At 46.6% G+C, this 19601-nt stretch overlaps 1 protein-coding gene across 1 annotated transcript in view; it reads right to left on the bottom strand.

Annotated features, from left to right (window-relative positions):
- Positions 1-19601, bottom strand: part of CDYL2 (chromodomain Y like 2) — a 157151-nt gene that overhangs the window by 13184 nt on the left and 124366 nt on the right. Inside the window, exons 3-5 of the mRNA XM_070398119.1 lie at positions 16566-16783; positions 8136-8308; positions 1790-2000 (exon numbers count right to left, since the gene is read on the bottom strand). Coding sequence (XP_070254220.1) covers positions 1790-2000; positions 8136-8308; positions 16566-16783 — 602 coding nt within the window. The remainder of the gene's footprint in view (positions 1-1789; positions 2001-8135; positions 8309-16565; positions 16784-19601) is intronic.

Below are 19601 nucleotides of genomic sequence, written 5' to 3'. Positions count from 1 at the left end.
CAAAGTGTTTTCATCACTGGCAGCCAAAAAGCTGCTGTGTAACTAACACCATAACACAACACCGAGCAGCATCTCTCCTGGTGGCCCAGGGCTGTGCACAGACACTGCCCAGTCTTGAAAGGTGGAAAGTAACCCCTGCCTTCTGAGGACTCCTCTGCACCCCACTCCCCAAAGAATTTCTTTTGCTTTGAAGTTCACAGCTGTCATAGACTTCTGGGAGGACCTCCATTGATAAGGTCCTAGGCACAGACAGAGCATAGTACTGTCACCGCTGAAATTTACCAACAGGTGACTCTCGCACTGAAAATTAGGGCATGATGGTCATGGCCATGTGACAGGGTCTTTATCTCTTTCAGGATGAGTCCCTACCTACTTCACAGGGCAGGCAACCCCTCCCTAATGGGCCATCCACCTGCCTCCCCTTCTTCCTTCCTGCCCCATATGCTTAGCTGCTCCATGATACACATGGAAATGCCAAGCTCCCTGAACCTCTGTGTCCATGCCTGGCTTCCCCCTTTGTTCTGGTTGTCACTGATGGGTCATGATTGACCCAAAGGACAATTTTTCACTCCAGAGTGGAAAACCTGATCAGGTCACCAGTCCATAGAATGCATCAGGTTAGAGGTTGGAAGACAAATATTTATGTCTTCCAACAAATTATACTTATTTAGGAACACCTCGGTCTCAGGAGAAATGAAAGGAACTAAGTAGAAGAAGCCAAACAGGATGCAGTCCACAAGAAGAACAAGTCTCAAACAGCCACATTCTTGGGGTTTCAGAAATGATTGCAATGAAGGAGAAAAGGAGATAAGACTGTACAAAGTTAACATTTCTGTGACCACAGAGGACGGGGAGGAACTGGAGCGGCAGTGAGCTGGGGCAGAACACAGTGGCTGAGATCAAAAGGGAAAGTGTTGCTTCCCAGTCTCCCTGCCTGCCTCATTTTTCTGCCACCCGTGAGACTGAGCAGCCGAGAGCAGCCCCCAGGGCACTGCTGAATCCGAATGGCCTTATCTGTCCCCACTGTAGGTCCTGCTGCATAGATGTGGTGCTGGTGGGTTTGAGGGCTGAGGGTAACCTCTGCTGGTCTCTTAGTTGCTATTCCTGCTTCCTGCTACCATCAAAGAGAGACAGGCCACACAGAAGCAGTGGGAGGGCAGGCTCCTATCCTTCTAGACTCACTCAAGCAGTACTCCTGCTGGGAGCCTCCTCACCTGCCCGTAGGTTTGGCCCTGTCATCTGGGTCATGATTCTTTGGTAATTTTCTGGGGTCTCCCAGGACCACCAGCATCTGCAGGCAGAGTGCTCCCAAGCAGTCCTTGGTGAAGCCTGCACCACATCAAATCCATCTCAAAATGCCACCTCTCAGACTGAGTAGACCAACCACTTACTGAACCCTTCCTATATCCTAGTGGTGGTAGTCTCAGACTCACTCATCAGAGGTGGGTTCCATTTTATAGCATACTGGTTAAGAGCACAGGCTCTGTGTTCATATTCCACAACTTCCATTGCTACTGTGTGCCCTGAGACAGCTCACTTAACCTCTCTGATTCTCAGTCTCCACATCTGTCAAGAGGGGATAACAGTAGTCCTACCTTACAGGTGTGTCTTGAGGATGAACTGAGTTAATGGCTGTCAAGCACTAGCCCCACTGAGTGCTCTCTGAGCTGTTATGACTCACCCCTGCCCAGACTTGCTTCTGGCTGCTGGTGTAGAGTCTGACCACATCCTACAGCGGGTGCTATGACCTTGCTCGAACACCACTCTGCCTGCTTATGAGGAGGCTTACCAGCGCGACACCCAGGATCTGGGGGAAGGTGTACGAGGAGCAGCCGGCGGGCGTGAGGCGGATGGTGGCATAGGGGGTCTGAAACCAGGCCTTCTCGCTGGCCCACACGATGTCGCAGAGGGGCAGGATGGAGGCACCCAGGCCCAGGGCGGGCCCGTTGATTGCCACCACGATGGGCTTCTTAAACTGGATAAAGGCCTTCACAAAGTCCCTGGGGAAAAGAGAAGACCCTCTTTAACAGGTGGCCAGGCTTGCTGAGACCATGTGATGCCCTTGACTGTAGTGAGGCTGAAATAAGCTTCCCCAGGTGCAGTGAAGCACGTGTAGGTCCTCAGAGAAGAGTGGGTGCCAGGCCAGGGTCACATTCTCCCAGATGCTGGGCCACTGAGCTGCAGTCCGAGGCCTGCCACCCTCTCAGGTTGGTGCCAGGTTCCCAGAGGGGACCTAATGGGTGACCACATGTCTGGGTCTGCCCAGATGGCCCCAGGTCATGCCCATTGAGCCAACACTGCCCTTCCACTCCCTACACACTCACAAAAACTGTACATATCCCCAAAAAGACAACCTGAATGTTAAGATTCAGAACCAGAACTCGAACTAAAAAGAGGGTGTTACAAAGAGGCATATTTGAACTCAAGGAGAGAAGGAACATTCCAACGGCACTGGCTGAAGGTGGGGTGATGGCTCCAGGAGGTGTGAATTCCTCATTATTGGAAATAACCTTGGCTCGATGATAACTTTAGGTGAAATTATAGAGAGAATTCAAGCTTCGGATGGTGGGCATGGGTAGGGATTGGTGACATCTAAGATTTCTTTCAATTCCAGGAAAGATTCTGAATTGCTAAAGGGATGCCAGATTCTCAAGGGTAGTTCTAGAATGCTGACGAGGGTCTATGTGTTAGGGTGACCAAAATTGAGGAAAGATGTTGGACTCCCCTGGAGGCATGAGGCATCTGGAATAATGGCTACAGGATTAGGCAATATTTTATCTCCCTGACCTTCTGCATTGGGCATGGTTACAGCCTGCATCTTTATCTTTTATGCAGAGCCACCCCGAAATAACCTCTATTTCCTTTACCTTCGACACTTTTTGCCTCCCTGCTACTTGCTATATAACACCTATAAAATTTTAATATTCAACCTGACATGGAGGAAAGATCCAAGGTGTCTGGAAAATCTACACCCTTCATTATTCTCTGGTGATACACTGGAAACTACCAAGAACTCACAAGAATAAAATCCAAACTCCCAACCATGACCTTGGTCTACCACTGCTCAGGCCTCCAGGCTTATATCGTGTCTACGCACCCCTGCTCTCTGTGCATGAGCTGCACAGCCCTTCTGAGAGTTCTTGTAAAATAGCATTATCACAATTTGCAATTATCCTAATCGCTTGCTTGCTTACTTGTTTTAAAATTCTCCTCCCCTCCAGCTCCATAGGAAAATCCATAGGTCTGCCTTGTGCACTGCGTGGTTTCATACATATTGAAATTAACACTCAGTAAATAGTTGTTGGATACAGGATTCTCCCAGAATGAGAGCAAAGACTGCAGATGTGTGGCAGTAACATACTATTTCTTCACCAGACTTTATATCCCCCGCTTTCCCTTCCCTCTTCTTCCTGAGTCTATTGCTAGAACACATTTCCCAGCCTCTCTTGAAATTGGCTGTGGCCAAATAACCTAGTGCTGGCCAAGGAATGTGTGTGGAAACCATATACACACTTCTAAGCCTGGTTTGTGGAAACCTCTCACCATGCAGTGCTCCCAGTCCTTTTCATCTTGATGGGCATGGCAATCGTATTGAGCCACAGGATAGAAGGGGTCTGGGTTCCTGAGTCATCACTTTGAGGCCAGCCATGGGCTCATCAGTAACATCTATTTTAGGTTCACATAAGCCAGAAGTAAATTTCTTTCACAACTGAGCCATCATATATATTTGGGTTTGTTTGTTACAGCAGCTAATACTTAACTAATACAAATGTAAACCTGATTCATCCCATCTCAATGGTTACCATCCTCCCCAATTCTTATCAAAATATGTGCTTATCATGGTGATATGTTGGGACTTAATTCAATTGTGAAAAGACTTCTTAATATTCTGCTGGGAGTGGGGGTGCCTTAGGACCCATATGTCTTCATGAAAGAATACACCCTTGACCCAGGCTTGAGGCATCACGTTTCCTGACTCTTGCATGATTCTGTGAGTAGATGATGGATTATCCCAGCCACTTCTCACCCCACTGCAGCTGACCCCAAAAGGACACTGCCACAAAGAGGAGTGTTGTCACCATGGCCTTCTGATTTCCGGTTTTCCAGGCCCACTTCCTGGCTTGATTTCCCAACCTGATGGTCTCAGTCCCTGGTTTTAACAAGTGCTTTTTACCAAATGCAATTTGGAGTCTGCAGGGATATATGGCTTGTTTGCATGATCCTTGGACCCACAGGGTTTGGGTGATTTTTGACAGACATTCCATTCCTAAAGACACTCGCTCAATTACAGGATCCTGGATCTCAGAGTGGGAAGGACTTCAAGAGTCTTCGAGACAAATCTTCCAATTGGTACGGAATTCTCCCCACAGCATCCTGAGGGTGCATCCTCTGGCCTCTGTTGGACATTTTCAAACAAAAGGGTCCTTCCCTATCAAGACGCCTTCCTATTGTGACTTCATGTGGTCTCTCTCATACTTGCATTCACTCTGCTCCATAAACCACATGACAGTCCTTCAGGAATTCAGCTCCACTCTCACGACCTTCCAGAAGCTTTCCCTTCCAGACCCCAGAGCCTTTTACTCTTTGGTTTCCAACCTGAGCTCCATGCAGGGGGATCAAGGGCCCCAGAGAAGGGCTAAGGGGACTAAATGTGCATGGCTCCCTCCAACCCCTCCTGCAGTCCAAGCAGTTCATTTCCTTGACATAAAAAGATGATGCACAGACCATCTCCCCATCCTTCTCCTCTCACCTCAAGCGGATCTCTATCACAAGGGCCTGGAGGGTGTAGAAGCCAGATAGCAAACAGGATATTGCATTACAGACGCTGCTGCTCAGATATCTGATTCTGACTTGGATGGCGGGGCTGTGCTAGGGAGATGACTCCCCGTCTTCCCCAGCAGCCATGTCTGCCACGCTGACCCTGGCCCTTGAAGCTTCCTCCACTCAACCTGAGCCTGTGGCTTTTGCTTGCCTGAGCTGTTGGGCTGTTCAGAGGCAGCAGAAGGAGCAAAAACTTGGGGGTCTTAAAGACTTGCGGTCAAGTCCTAACTGTGCCCCTAAGTAGGGGTGAGATCTTGGATGAGTTACAGTCTCTGCAGCCTCATTTTCCTACTGGGAAAATGGGGAAGCCACTGGTGCATCCCCACGGGCCATATGAGAATTGCATGAGACGTCCACCCAGGGCACCGGCACAGTGCCTGACACAGGGGCACCCTTGATCGCTGCTGCGGAGCATGGACGCAGCTTTCATTCCACATTCAGTGGTCTGTGAGCCACCCTCCTGGTCTAAAGGAGACTCAGAAGCAAAATTCTGCTCACAGGGGTGTCTGGATCTTACCAGGAGCAACTGGCATTTCTTTTGTGAGCCAGTTATTCATTCCTTTTAACCAGAGCCACGGGTGCAGCCTTCCCACTGCCAAGTCTCCTGGTACAGGGCCTGTGAGCTCCCGATATACGTGCACTCTGGGAGCCCACTCCATCGTCAGACTCAGGCTTAGCTAAAACTGGGAATAACATGAAAAATAATTCTTTACACCTCTTCCAAGTATTTACTGTGTGCAGGAACAGGCCAAGTATTTCATGTGGGTCATCTGATTGCTCTTCGTCCTAGCACCCTGCCAGCAGGCCACTGCATCACCTGTGAGGAGTTCAGGTGCGGGCAGCCTCTTTCAAGATGGGGCAGATGGCTTTGTTTGGGGCCCAGGGAGAGGCTTCTGCAGAATGAATCATCCCAGCTCTCCACACATCTGCTAGTTCATTCAGCAAACATCTGCAGAGTGAGCGCAGTGCACAGGGTCATGTGTAGGAGCGCCATGGGGGGAGCGGTGGCTGTGGCCGTGTGGCATGCTCAAGATCCTGCAGGTCAGCGCAGCCCAGCGCACGCACGTCCCAAGAGAATTGCGAGGCATCTCAATAGATGATAGGTTCTATGGCTAAAGTATGTTTCAGCCATGCTCGATTTTGAACAACGTTCTTTCCCAGGAAACTACTCAGATTGCAAATATGTTAACATGCCTGGGAAGTCTGTGTGAGCGGGGACAGAACTTCTAGCGTGGCCCAAACTCAGTTACGACAGTGCCCTTTGCTCATGATGCTCCTCTGGAAATCTGAAGATTGTTCTCTGGGAAATGTTTCTCTGCCACATCGTGTCCCCAGCTCTGGAGTGTGGCTGCTGGAGGGACCACTGCAAAGTCCGTGGAGCTGGGCCTCCCTGGAGGTGTGTGGTGGTGATGAGCAAGCCACGGTCACTTTCTGACCCAGGGACACCCTTCTCTACTAGGTGTCCCTTCTTGAGACTCCTCACCCTCCCTCTCCCTTCTATGACCTTCCTCTTCACCTTATTCTCTTATAGCCAACTTTCTTCTCTTGCGTAAAAATAAGGACCTTTTTGTTTCCACACCTTTTAGTGCTCTCAGTCACAGGCGCTCTCAGATTACCCTCTTGGTTGGGATGGAGCAAGGGTTCTCAGCCCTGGCTGCACATTCAAACCACAGAGGGAACTTTAAAACCAAAGATATGCTGGCCCCACCCCATGCTCATTAATTCAGAATCTCCTGGGGGTGCTGCCAAGCAGCTGGGTTTTGAAAAGCTCCCTGGGGAGAGTCTCCGTGCTGCTGGGGCTGAGAACCAGTGGCCTAGGGGACACCCCATTCCCCATCCCTCCCGAGTGTCTGGCGGCTCATGCATTACGAGCTTCTGCTCCCTTTGACACACTGGGAAGAATTCCCTCGGCCCTCTCTCCCTCCACTCGGCCTAAGAGAAACTCACCTTCCCGATGAGAGGGCAAATGATTGAATGCCACTGGCCGCCTTTCTCCAGCAGTGAGCTAATGTGCTCAGTATCTCCTCAAAGCTGGGACCTCTAGAAATTAGCTAATGCCTCCGCAGAAACTCATAAACCAGACGAAGGCTACGGCCAAGGTGCTCCTCAGCTGTAGAGACGGGCGCCCCATCTCCGATGGTCCCATAAACGAGGAAGGAGGCTTCCTGGGGACCCTGCTGCTGCCCTGCCACCTGACAGGAGCGGAGAACAAAGCACCGTGGCCATGGCCAGGGCTGTCTGCACCCGGAGAGCCTGAGAGCTGCATGAAACCACATGCTTTTTCTAATAACATCATTCGGGATTTTCGTGTCTCTTTTGGGGGAGACATGAGTTCTGCAGCAGGAAGCACACAGGTGTTTGGAGCATAGACTCCAGTGCGTGCATCACCCTGACTGGGACGCAGAACCCCACGTGCGTGTGAGGCCATCCCCGTGCCATTTCTTGAAGATTCTGCATACGCTGAAAGCCTCCCACAGCCTCATGGGAATCAGCCTCCGTGTGACGATGTCACAACACAACGAGGCTGGCGGGTCCAGAAAGTCCCTAACCTGTGGCCCAAGGCTCCCTGACAGCCTGCAGAGTAAGTGTTCCTTCTCAAGGGACCAGGGAGCATTACTGAGCTGTGACTCCTGTCCGAGCACTTTGCAAAGTGAGCAGTGAACGTGGGTGTGCTCCCCGGCGGGGAGGACAGGTGGCAGCCCTTGTTGGAAATCACATGAGCTCACTTGCTTTTGATAAATCTCTAAAGAAGGGGGACATAACTACCCGTCAGTGTCCCAAAAGAGATACTGATGGTTGGGATCAGATATCACCCCAGGATCCCAACTTTTGCCCCAAAAGCAACAAGAGAGGGGGAATTACTCCCCACACTGCCCAGGGGACCCATCCATCCTCCTCCCGGGTGCTGAGCCATGTCAGCTCCAGGAACAGAAATGCCCAGAAAGTCAAAGATTTCACCATCAGACAGAGGGCAGGAGAAGTGTGGATAAGCATGGGCATTACCACATGCTGGGCTGGATATAAGAAAATAAAATATTTGGGGGATCAAAAGAATAAAATGCAATCTTATGGAGTAAAGTCATCCCTAATTTGGGCAGGAAAATACGGGACGTCCAATCAAATTCCAAATTTCAGATAAACAACAAATATTTTTTAGTATAAGTATATCCCAAATGCTGCATGGGACATACTTATGCTAAAAAACAAACATTATTTGTTGTTTGATGGGTTTAACTGAGCAGCCTGTATTTTCATGTGCTCAATTTGGCAATCCTAGGTGGGTCCCCCAGTGTCTGAACAGGAGCAGAGCTCACCTGATGGATTCTGCAATGCGGGTGCTCTCCTTTCTCCGGTCGCTGGACAACCGGCCAATTAGGTAGGAGTAATCCAGGCCGCTGCAAAACACACTGCCCACCGCACTGAGGAGTAGCAGTTTGCTGTCATCTGTGGCCGCGTTGCAGAGAGCTCGCCGGACCTCCTTCATGATCTGCGGGCAGATATGGATTTGCGGAGATGTTAAATGTGTATCTGGAAGCCGGGGAAGAGGTGAGTAAATCTGCTCTGTCTGAGCAGGGAGCCTCCCCTGAATGAGCCATGTCCAGACCTAGCAAAGAAACAGCAAAACCAGAGCTCCCCTACACCCTCCCTGAAGCAGGCACGGAAGGCTAAGGAGGTGGCAGAGGGGTCACTGGCTGCAGACTTGGAAGCCTGGCTTGGAGTCCTTTAATCCCTGGTAACTCTGCAAATCTTCTAGCATTTGCTTAGTTAGCCCTTTTCAAGGTGAAGGGGAAAATTCCTGTGCACAGCAGGTGAGTTATGTAAGCTATCTCTAAAAGGCCAAATTAATTCTATACTCTTGCTCATCCTTAATTCAACAAAGACCCTTACACAGCTTATGGGTGGGAAGTGGGCTTTGCCATCAGAACCATAAAAAGTTCAAGGTACCAGGCAAATAACCATCCAACATAAATTGTGTATCTAGCTAAACTATCATTCAAAGGCAAGGGTAAAAAGTAGGCATTTTCAGTAAAAGAATGTTTACCACACTTAGACTCTCACTGAAAGAACTAAAAAAGGATGCACTTCAAGAAGAAAACTACATTCAGAAGAGAAAAAAAAAGCACCTGACATTCAAGGAACAAAGCCACCAAGAAATGGGTGAATGTGTTGATAAAACAATATAAGAACTGATGATAAAAATCACCATACTGATATTGACTAATGGGGGGTGCACAAGGTAGACCTATGGTGCTGGGTACTAATATTGTGTCAGATGAGAGATGGGGTGACCAGAGTTAGAGCATACTTAGGTTATGTATCAGGGAGAGATGGACAAGTAACGATTACATTTAGGTTTTACTATGTTAACATAACATGGATAACTTCTTAAAAGTTCATAAAAAAACTCAATCATTCATTCCAACAGAAGTTATGGGACAAGAAAAAATAAGCTCAGAAAGAGTATGGTCAGAGAAAACAAGGCATGCACTTGCCTGAGTAAAGCTGAGAATGCCTTGAGGGAGACAATAAGTGAATAGGCTTTTATTTTATTTTAAAGATTTCTTATTGACCTTTAGCGAGAGGGGAAGGGGGGGGGAGAGAGAGAGAGAGGGAGAGAGAGAGAGAGAGAGGAAGAGAGAGAGAGAGAGAGAGAGAGAGAAACATACATCTGTGTGAGAGAGGAACATTGCCTCCTATCAGGGATCGAGCCCACAACCCAGGTATGTGCCCTGACTGGGAATTGAACCAGCAACCTTTCAGAACATGGGATGACACCCAACCAACTGAGCCACACCAACCAGGGTGTGAATAGGCTTTTAAAGAATCATTGATTATTCAATCAGCATAATCATAGGATATAGTGCTGAAATGTTCTGAAAGTACTATTTTTTAAATATACTTTTTAGAGAACCCCCATTTATTAAGCACCTAGAGGTACGAGTATAATTTCCACACAATATTTTATTCCAAACAGAAACCCTGGAAGGAAGGGAATGGCATCCCGATTTTATAGGTAGAGTAAGGAAAACTCAGAGAAGTGAAGTTGTCCACAGTCACCAGTAACAGGCAGAACCACGGTGCAAATTTCACCCCAACATCCCTTCTCTTTCTCCTACGTTCTCTTTCCACTGCTCCCCACTGTAGGATGACTTAAGTAAATGGATGAATTTGAGTGAAAAAAAAAAAAAAAACAGAGCTAGACGTCCATCTGAATCAGGATCTGCCGGCCTGTGCGTGCTCTGTGAGAAGGATGGGAGAAGCACTCTCCACTCTCACAGGGTGTAAGCCCCAGATACCCATTTTGAACATCTAAAAAGGTAACAGGCCACTATCTTGTGGGTCTTTTCATCTATCTGCCTCCAAAAGCAGACGGTCTGACCCACATGAGAATCTGTGTAAGGCGTGATTCTACTCACGGCTCAGAGAGTAGTCTCTCTCTGAGGTCACACTTGCTTGTCAATGAGTAAAAACACAAATTCAAACGAAGCAGCCACCTCCTTTGTGAATTAAATGGAAAGCAAATTTGTGTTTCGTTGATGCAACAAATGTACAAACTACATTTCTTAATTTAAAAAAAAAATTGTGTTTAGTGAGTATACTATGCCTTTGTCTGTCTCATGTTGATAATCCAATGTGGACTGATGGCTGGGGACCTTCTCGAAGGACCTACTTTTATAATGTAACTGGTTTGTTTAAAATAAAATGTGTTGAAAGCATCACCCTCCTTTAACTTCTTACACAGAATACACTGCCCACATGTCACTACTTGGTGGCCACTTGCTGGCCTGAAACAGACCGGTCCCCTCAGGGGCTCCTGGGTTTGCCTCTAGCACAAACGCCCCCAGACCTCTCTGCATATTAAAGCCCTAAATCTGTTTGTGAGAATTATTCCCCTCGTTACACACATGCCAGCTGCCACTTGCTCCTGCTGTTAGTGTCCACTAGAGAAAGCACCCTCCTTCTCTGCTACTTCTAGCTGCTGACCTGCCATGGGTTGGAACCAGATAACCAAATGCATTAAAAGGGGTGTGAAATGAGAGGAAATCAGGGTCCCCCTCTCCACTTCATCTTTACTTGTTGAGCTCAGTCACCCAGGGCCCACCTCCACGGCAACCACCTTCCTGAAGGCCTTCCCACATATACCCAAGTAAATGCACACTCTTCCTTCTCCTGACAGCCCAAGTGTTTAAACTCCCTGCTCTGACAACTCTCCCTTGTCGAAGGTACATCCTTACCTTATCCTGCCTCCTCCCTAATGTAAATCCCTGTGTGGGCAGCCTTGGTGATGGCCCTCAATAAACCTTTCCTCTGGTATTCACACCCCTGTGTAATCCCTATCCCTGGAGTGCAGACTGGACCCGGTGACTCACTTCTAGCCACGAGAATACAACAAAGTGATGGGATGTCCCTTTCACGAGGAGATTCGGATACAAAAAGACTATAGCTTGTCCTGGCTCTCTTCTCTTGCTGACTCCCTTCCTTAGAGCTCTCAGTCTGGGGGAAGCAAGCAGCCAGCTAGTGAGTAGCTCATGGAGCCATTACTCCATAGTCCACGTGGAGTAGCCGCATAGCAAGGCACTAATGTCTCTGGCCAGTGAGGACCTGAGACCTGCCGACAGCCACTGGGGAAGCTTGGAAGTGGATCCTCCTCTGTTGAGCCATCGGTTGAGGCTGCAGCCCCAGCCAACTCCTTGACTGCAGGCTTGTGAGAGACACTGAGCCAGAAGCATCAGCTAAGCCATGACTGGATTTCTACCCACAGATACTGTGACATAATAAATGTTTTTTGTCTTAAGATGATAAGTTTAGGGCACTTTGTTATGCAGTAACAGATTAATACAATCCCTTAAGAGCTAAAATAGTATTCTACTCATCTGAATAACCCTTGTAACACCTAGTCCAGAAATGTGCACATACTAGAATTTAATAAATATTTGTTAAATTGAGCAAATTGCACAGTATCCAACCTTCAAAAGGTTTAGAGTCTAATGGGGGGAATGAGATATTTAACAAATTATCACACAATTACATGTACACTAACAGCTGCAATAAGTTCTGGTAGGGAGGGGTGCACGGTGCTAGGAAGGCATATGAAAGACCTGATCCGGTCAGGGAGGTGAGGCAAGATTCTCTGGTGGGAGTGATGGCTGGGCTGAGTTATGAATGAAGAGCAAAGGTCAGCTAAGTAAGAAGGAAAAGAAAAATTTTTTGGTCAGAAAGACAAGTATCTACAAAGGTGCTGGGGCAGATGTGAGCATGAAAAAAGGCCAGAGTAACTGGAATGCAAGAGGAGAGAAGAGTGATGTGTGATAAGAGATGGAACTGGAGAGATGGGCAGGGTCAGAATGCATCTGCCCCCCAGGCCACGTTATGGTATTTGATTCTTAACAAGAGCGATCAGAAGCCACTGATGTGTGTACGTGTGTGTGTGTGTGTGTGTGTGTGTGTGTGTGTAGAAAGTGTAATTTGATCAGGTTAGTTCTTCCAACTGATCACCCTGCCTACCCTGTGGTGAATGGATTAAAAGGCAGGACATGTGAAAGGGGGCAGAATTGTCAGCAGTTTATTACAATAGTCCAGAAAAGATAGCCTAGCGGTCTGGACTATAAGGGCTATGAAGGAAATTGAGAGAAAACACATTTGAGAGCTATTCAAGATACTCAAGTTAACAGGCCTTGGGGATGGTGTGGATATGGGGTATGATCAAGAGGGCTGAGGGTTGACTCCCACATGTCGGGTGTGCCCATGGATGCTGGTGTGCTGTCTCTGAGCACTGGAGAAAACCAGGAGTTGAGTGACGGCTTGGGATCCTCTCCTAATGAGGAAGCAGATGAGCTTTGAATCACCAAGACTTTGGGCAATCTATGTTGCTGGCTCTTTCCCCAAGGAGCATTTCATTATTTCCCTGGTTCTTTGCTTTATTCCAGAGGGGGGAATTACTACAACATACCCACTGGCCTCAGAATCTAGTTAACAAACCTAGTAATGTATGACTTTTTGCCCATGAGGCCACTGTCAATTAGAAAAAGAAATTCAATTATGACCATGAAGGTGGCCCTCCCAGTTCCTCCAAGAGTGAGCGAGACTGAGTCTGCTGGTGGCCATTAAATTGCCTCTGTCTCCTCTTAACAATGATAGGAACACCCACTGAATACCTCCTATGTGCCAGGTACTCTGTGAGCCTCTTTGCAGACAAGCAAGATACTGTATAACTTCTATAAATGAGGGAGCTCAGGGAGGCAAAGTAACTTCCTAAGGTAACAGAAGTGGTGAGTTGGTGCAGGCAGGACTCAACACCCAGGTTGGCTAGACTCCAAAATCTGCATTCCTCCACTAACACCACCTCTTCATTTCAAGAGGATCTTTCTTTCGGGACTACTTTACCCAGTTGCCGGTTTATCCGGAGTCAATCCACATTGGTTGTGGAGACCCCTAAAAACACCAGATCAATGTGTTTTTTTCCATTTTTCTACCATTCTGTTGCCAACAGACACCAAGTAGAAATGGACCTCTAATTAACCAAGCCCACAGCAGGTAAGAACCAATGCACCTTAAATCAGTCAGAGGCAACACATTTTCCATGATGAGTAACAGTTACCACACAAAGCTACTCCAAAGGGACAGGATGAACTGGGAGACTTCGCACTTACTCGATTAATCGAAGGGAAATGCTGTGTCTTTTAAAGGATGCTTTTAAAAAGCAGTGAAGTAGGAAAAAAATCCAAGAATTGGTCTCAGTTGGATGCTTTATGATGAGCTTAAAAATAACAAGGTTTGCAGGTGTATAAACATGTACAGAGCAGCCTTCAAGGTAAGCCACATTCTGGACTTTTCTGAAGCCTACACAGAGGTCTGCCCAGCACAAAACCCCCAGATGGTGGAGGAGGGAGAGAGCCTGGAACATCATGCTTAAAGGAGGGGCAACAAGCAACCATGAACCCCACAAACTGCACAGACTTTAGCCACATCCCTTTTCTTACACTTGGCATCATTCCTGAGGGTCACACCCACAATCCCATAAAACAGCCCTAGACTATGATAAGACAGGTGATTGCAAGGTCAAGGACTCAGCAATTCCCACCCCACCCCACTTCCTGGGCCTCCCTAAGTATACTGGATACACTGGGCAATGCCAGGCCATCCCACCAATCCCAGTCTGGGTGGTCAACCACTCCTTGACCTTTGACTGTGTCCCCTCAAACACAGCCCTATGTTAACCCTCCATGTCTTCATTGCTACTATGGAGATAAGAGTGCAGGATACTGCAGGGACAGGAAGATACCACGCTAAGTGAGAGAAATGAAATGAGGGCAAACCTGACAACAGTCCTAACCTTCTGAAGCTAAGCTGTGTGAGCCTGGGCCTGTGAATTTCTCTAAGCCTGTTTTCTCATCGGTGAAGATGTGGTTACAATAATCCTACATCAGAAGGGTACTGGTGGGATGGAATGGGATAAAGGGAAATACAGGACCCGAAGAGTCAAAGCGAGCTGGCACTGCCCTGGTTTTTGTCCTTTACCACTCTGCTGCCTCACCCTCGGTCGGTGGAGCTAGAGAGGACTGCTTGGATGAGTGCTTCCCACATCTGCACCACTAAGAATCTCTCAAAAAAATATGCATCAAAAAAAAAATACGCATCTCCATTATTCCTCCTAAGTACCCCTTATTTTGAGTGATGTTGTCTCCCTAAATGCATTAAGTCGTCATTGTTTCCCTGTTCTATTCACCTAGGACAGGGATGGAGAACCTATGACACCTCTGACACGCAGACTCATTTTTTTGGTTTGTTTTTCTTTGTTAAATGGCATTTAAATATATAAAATAAATATCAAAAAGATAAGTCTTTGTTTTACTATGGTTGCAAATATCAAAAAATTTCTATATGTGACATGGCACCAGGGTTAAGTTAGGGTTTTTCAAAATGCTGACACGCCGAGCTCAAAAGGTTCGCCATCACTGACCTAGGATGTCAGAATAAATAAAAAAGTTACCTAGAAAAAATAAATTAGACTTCATCACAATTTCAAAACTTGTATGTCCAAGGACACTATGTAGAGAGTAAAATGACAATCCACAGAATGGGTGGGAGTACTTTCAAATCATATACCAGATAAAGGTATAGTATCTAGAATATAGTATAAAGAAAATAAAGACACAATAACAAAAAACACCAATTTTTAAAATAAAGTATTGGGGTGAAGGCTTGAGAGGGGGTGGGGGCTACATGGAGGGGGTAAAGGGGAGAATGGAGGACACCTGTAATAGTGTCAAAATAAAAAAAATTAAAAATAAAAATAGGCAAGGGATTGGAATAGAAATTTCTCCAAAGAAGACAAGACAAATGGCCAATAAACACATGGAAAGATTCCCATCAGGAAAATGCAAATTAAAACCACAAGATACCACCTCACAACTAGTAAAACTAATTACCTAGCATAACTAATAAAAAGGATACAATAGCCCTGGCCAATATTACTCAATGGTTTGAGCATCAGCCTGCGCACTGAAGGGTCATGGGTTCAATTCCTGGTCAAGGGCATGTATCTGGGTGGCAGGCTCGATCCCTGGTCCTGGTTGCAGTGAGTGTCGGAGGCAACTAATCAATGTCTCTCACATCAATGTTTCTCTCTCACTTTTCCTCCCCCTCTCTCTAAAAATCAATGGAAAAATATCCTCAGGTGAGGATTAACAACAATAAAAAGATACAATGACAAGTGTCAGGGAGCATGTGGAGAAATTAAAAGTACAACAACAAGTGTCAGGGAGGATGTGGGGAAATTAGAACCCTCACACACTGCTGGTACAAATGTAAAACGGTGAGTACCTGTGGAAAATAGTTTGGCAGTTCCTCTGAAAAGTAAACTTAGTTACCTTATCACTCAGCAATTCCACAATTAGGAATATACCCAAGAAAACTAAACACGTATGTTCATACAAAAACTTGTACACAAATGTTCATAGCGATATTATTCATAATTGTCCAAGTGGAACCAACCCAAATCTCCCTCGGCTGAAGAACTAATTCACAAAATGGAAAATATCCATGCCATGAATATTTCCATGCGAAGCCCTGGCACACGCTCCAGCACGGGTAAACCATGAAAACATGATGCTGAGTGAAAGCCTATCATGGAAGGCCAGCTACTATATGATCCATTTCTATGAAATGCCCAGAACAGATAAATCTACAGAGATAGGAAGTAGACCAGTGGTTGCCAGGGGCTGGAGGGAGAATGGGAGTGACTGCTAATGGGTACAGGGTTTCCATTTGGGGTGATGGAAATATTCTGGAATTAGTGGTGATGGTTGTGCAACTTTATAAATGTATTAGAAATATCACTGAATTGTTCATTTTAAAAGGGTGAAATTTATGGTATACGAATTATATCTCAAAAAAGTGTAAGTGAGCTGAGTAAATATCATTCCATCTGCAGCAATGAAATTGGACTTGCTTATTATACTGCAGCCTGAGACCTCCTCTGACTAAGTCCTGACCAGCTGACTGAATCTCTCCATTTACCAGGGTCTTCATCTGTAACGGGACAATAACGTTGCCGAGTCAGAAAGATCAAATGGAAAATGCACGGAAGTGATTAGCAAATGGTGCCCTGCCATCAAGTGTGTGTGCACGCTGGCCACTTCCATCAGAGGCTCCCTGAAGGAACAAAGCGAAGCCAGCACCCCAATCTGATGGATGCGAGGCCCTCCCCAGCCTGACCCTCCCCTCTGGTCCTGCCCCCTCACCTCAGGGGTCAGCGCGTTGTTGTCTGAGGTCTGACTGGACAGCAGGATGTGTGTGAACCCCTCTTCCTTCCGCACGACAATGTCCCGAAACCGACAGTTGCTTTCATTCTGGCGGACGCTGTACCTGAGCCTCTTGTCAAAGACGTAGTCCTTCTCCGTGTCCAGCTTCCTCTTCACCGAGCTGTGCATGTTTAATCCCCCGTTGGTCAGAGCAGAGCCTTCCAAAATCAGATAAACCAAGTGAGACACTAAGACAGGGACCATCGTGCAAGAGCAAGATCAGAGAGCGTTCAGATTTTCACTGGAAGGGTCGGATGTGGCTGGGACCCCCGTGCAGCCTCTCTTCTGGGTGCACTTGCTATATCTCCAAATTCAGAAGAGGATAGAGAGTGCTCTCCGGGAAGGACCCCATGGGATCCTTGAGTGCCCTCTCCCACACATAGGCTTGCTTCTGCTCGGATACCTTTTAGCAAAAAGGAACCACTGCTTTGAAAGCGTACGGCCACAAGACAAAAGACTTGCAGCTCTATTTATAGCCATCAAAGATTGGGAGCAACCAATATGTCCTTTACCAGGTGCATGGATAAACAAACTATGGTCCATTCATATAATGGGGTATCATTCTACAATAAAACTAAGTTAGTTATCAAATCACAAAAATACAGGAACGAATCTTAAATGCAGGCTAAGTTAAAGAAGCTAGTCTGAAAAGGCTACACATTGCATGAGTCCAATTATATAACATTCCAGGAAAGGCACAGTGTCGAAACAGTGAAAAGGTCAGTGGCTGCCAGGAGTTCAGGTGGAATGAGAAGAGGTGGATAGGTGAAGCTCGGGGGATTTTTTTTTTTTAGGGCAATGAAACTGTTCTGAATGACACTATAATGGTGAATATGAGACATTACACATTTGTTGAATCCCAAAGAACTTTACAGCACAGTGTACCTTACAGTGTGCAGATTTTTTAAAAATGAAGAAACGGGGAGATTCCCAGGAAGGAATGCAGCATGTGATCAAAGAATGTAACTGTATTACAAATGTAGGAAACTGCCGAAACCGGTTTGGCTCAGTGGATAGAGCCTCGGCCTGTGGACTGAAAGGTCCCAGGTTCGATTCCGGTCAAGGGCATGTACCTGGGTTGCAGGCACATCCCCAGTAGGAGATGTGCAGGAGGCAGCTGATCGATGTTTCTCTCTCATCGATGTTTCTAACTCTCTATCTCTCTCCCTTCCTCTCTGTAAAAAATCAATAAAAAATATATTTAAAAAAAAACTGTAGGAAACAACCTCGCTGAAGGGGGTGGGGAAAGGTGCTGACCTAGGGAAGCCTAGCAATGAGAGGAGTCTGTAAAACTACAGGTGAAATAACCCGTATAGAGCACTGTACTCTAATTGACAACGTTGATTCCCACAGAAGTAGGTAGGAGTTAAGAATTTTGATACATGTGTGCTGGAAATGAACAGCTAAGTAGACAGTGAAGCAGATGACAGGAACAAGTTTTCTCACTGTGGGAAGGGAAGGAAAGGAGGTTAGAATGATCCACGTGATGACGGATTAGATTTGAAGACATCAACGTGAGCTCAGATTTAGCTTAATGCAGTTACAAACGACGACATACAGAAATATTTATAGATAAGTGTATGCACACAGGTTAATATATACACATGTATTTCCTTGTTCTGTCAGCTGAGAGAACCAATGACGTGCCAATAGCAGCAAGTACACCCAGGTCCCAGATCTCGATTTCTGTGACCATTCTCAATAAAAGGAACCAGGGCTCCCTGGAGAAATGGCCGATTCTAAGACTGGGATAGGAAACACATCAGATAGGCTTGTTGTGCCTGAAAGAAAGGAAGCACTAAAATTTTTTAATGACCTTACAATGATGGGGTTTTCTAAAAGGACACAGAGCAACTGGAAGAGCTCATGATGGCCAAGGATGGAGCAATTTGACAACAAAGTCAAGTAGTATTGCATTAAAACTGAAAGGGTAAAATCAAGATCCACGCGTCCACACAGATATAAATAAATGATGGAATAAGTGAATAAATGGGAGAGAAGAGACAATTCTCCCATGCACAGAACTCGAGACAGTTTGTGCAGACACTCTGCCTTCAATGGGGAGGAGCATAACACCACACTTTCTAAGCGTGGGCTGCACATAGTGACTCCTTCCAAACAGTACAATATGGAAAGCTGGGGCGGGGGGGGGGGGGGGGCGGTTAGTAACTGACAGTGGAGAACCCTGATGGTCAATTGGAGAAGCCAAAGCCACCTCAGCCAGATGATCAAGGTCAACATCCACAGTGATAAGTCAAGGTGACAGCACGTACCCTTGATTATGATGGGAGGAGAGTGGCACTTCACCTCTGTGGTCTTCCTCTCAGTAACCCACATCACGAGGTCAATGTCAAACAAATGCAGATTGAGGGGTGTTCTACCAAGTACCTAATCAGTACACTTCAAAGCTGTGAAGGTCATCAAAAATCAGGGAAGTTTGAGAAACTGTCAGAGCCCAGAGGGACCAAAGGAGATGTGAGGGTGAAAAGTAATGTGGGATCTAAGAAAACCTGACTGATGTATGGACTTTAGTTAGTAATAATGCATCAATACTGGTTCATCAACTGTAACAAATGTACTGCACAAATGCAAGATATTAATAATAGGAGAAACTATATAGAAAGTCTTTGTATTATCTTCCAAATTTCTCTGTAAATCTGAACCGGTTTAAAAAGTGAAGTTTATTTGCCCTGGCCAGTGTTGCCCAGTGGCTAGAGTGTTGGCCCCCACACTGAAGAGTCGAGGGTTTGAGTCCTGGTCAAGGGCATGTACCTGGGTTACTGGTTCAATCCCCAGCCCGGTTGGGGTACGTGTGGGAGGCAACCAAGTGATGTGTCTCTCTTACACATCTATGTTTCACTCCCTCTCCCCCGCCCCTCCTTGTCCCTCCCTCTCTCTATAAAGCAATGGAAAAAAATATATATCCTTGGGTGAGGATTAACAACAAAAGGTGAAGTATATTTTAATGAACATATT

The sequence above is a fragment of the Myotis yumanensis genome, unplaced genomic scaffold (assembly GCF_028538775.1).
Source record: "Myotis yumanensis isolate MYYU_CA2020_CCGP unplaced genomic scaffold, mMyoYum1.0.hap1 SCAF_18, whole genome shotgun sequence".
Taxonomy (NCBI): domain Eukaryota; kingdom Metazoa; phylum Chordata; class Mammalia; order Chiroptera; family Vespertilionidae; genus Myotis; species Myotis yumanensis.
Note: the sequence above shows the minus strand (reverse complement) of the source record. Positions and strands in the feature narration are given on the sequence as shown.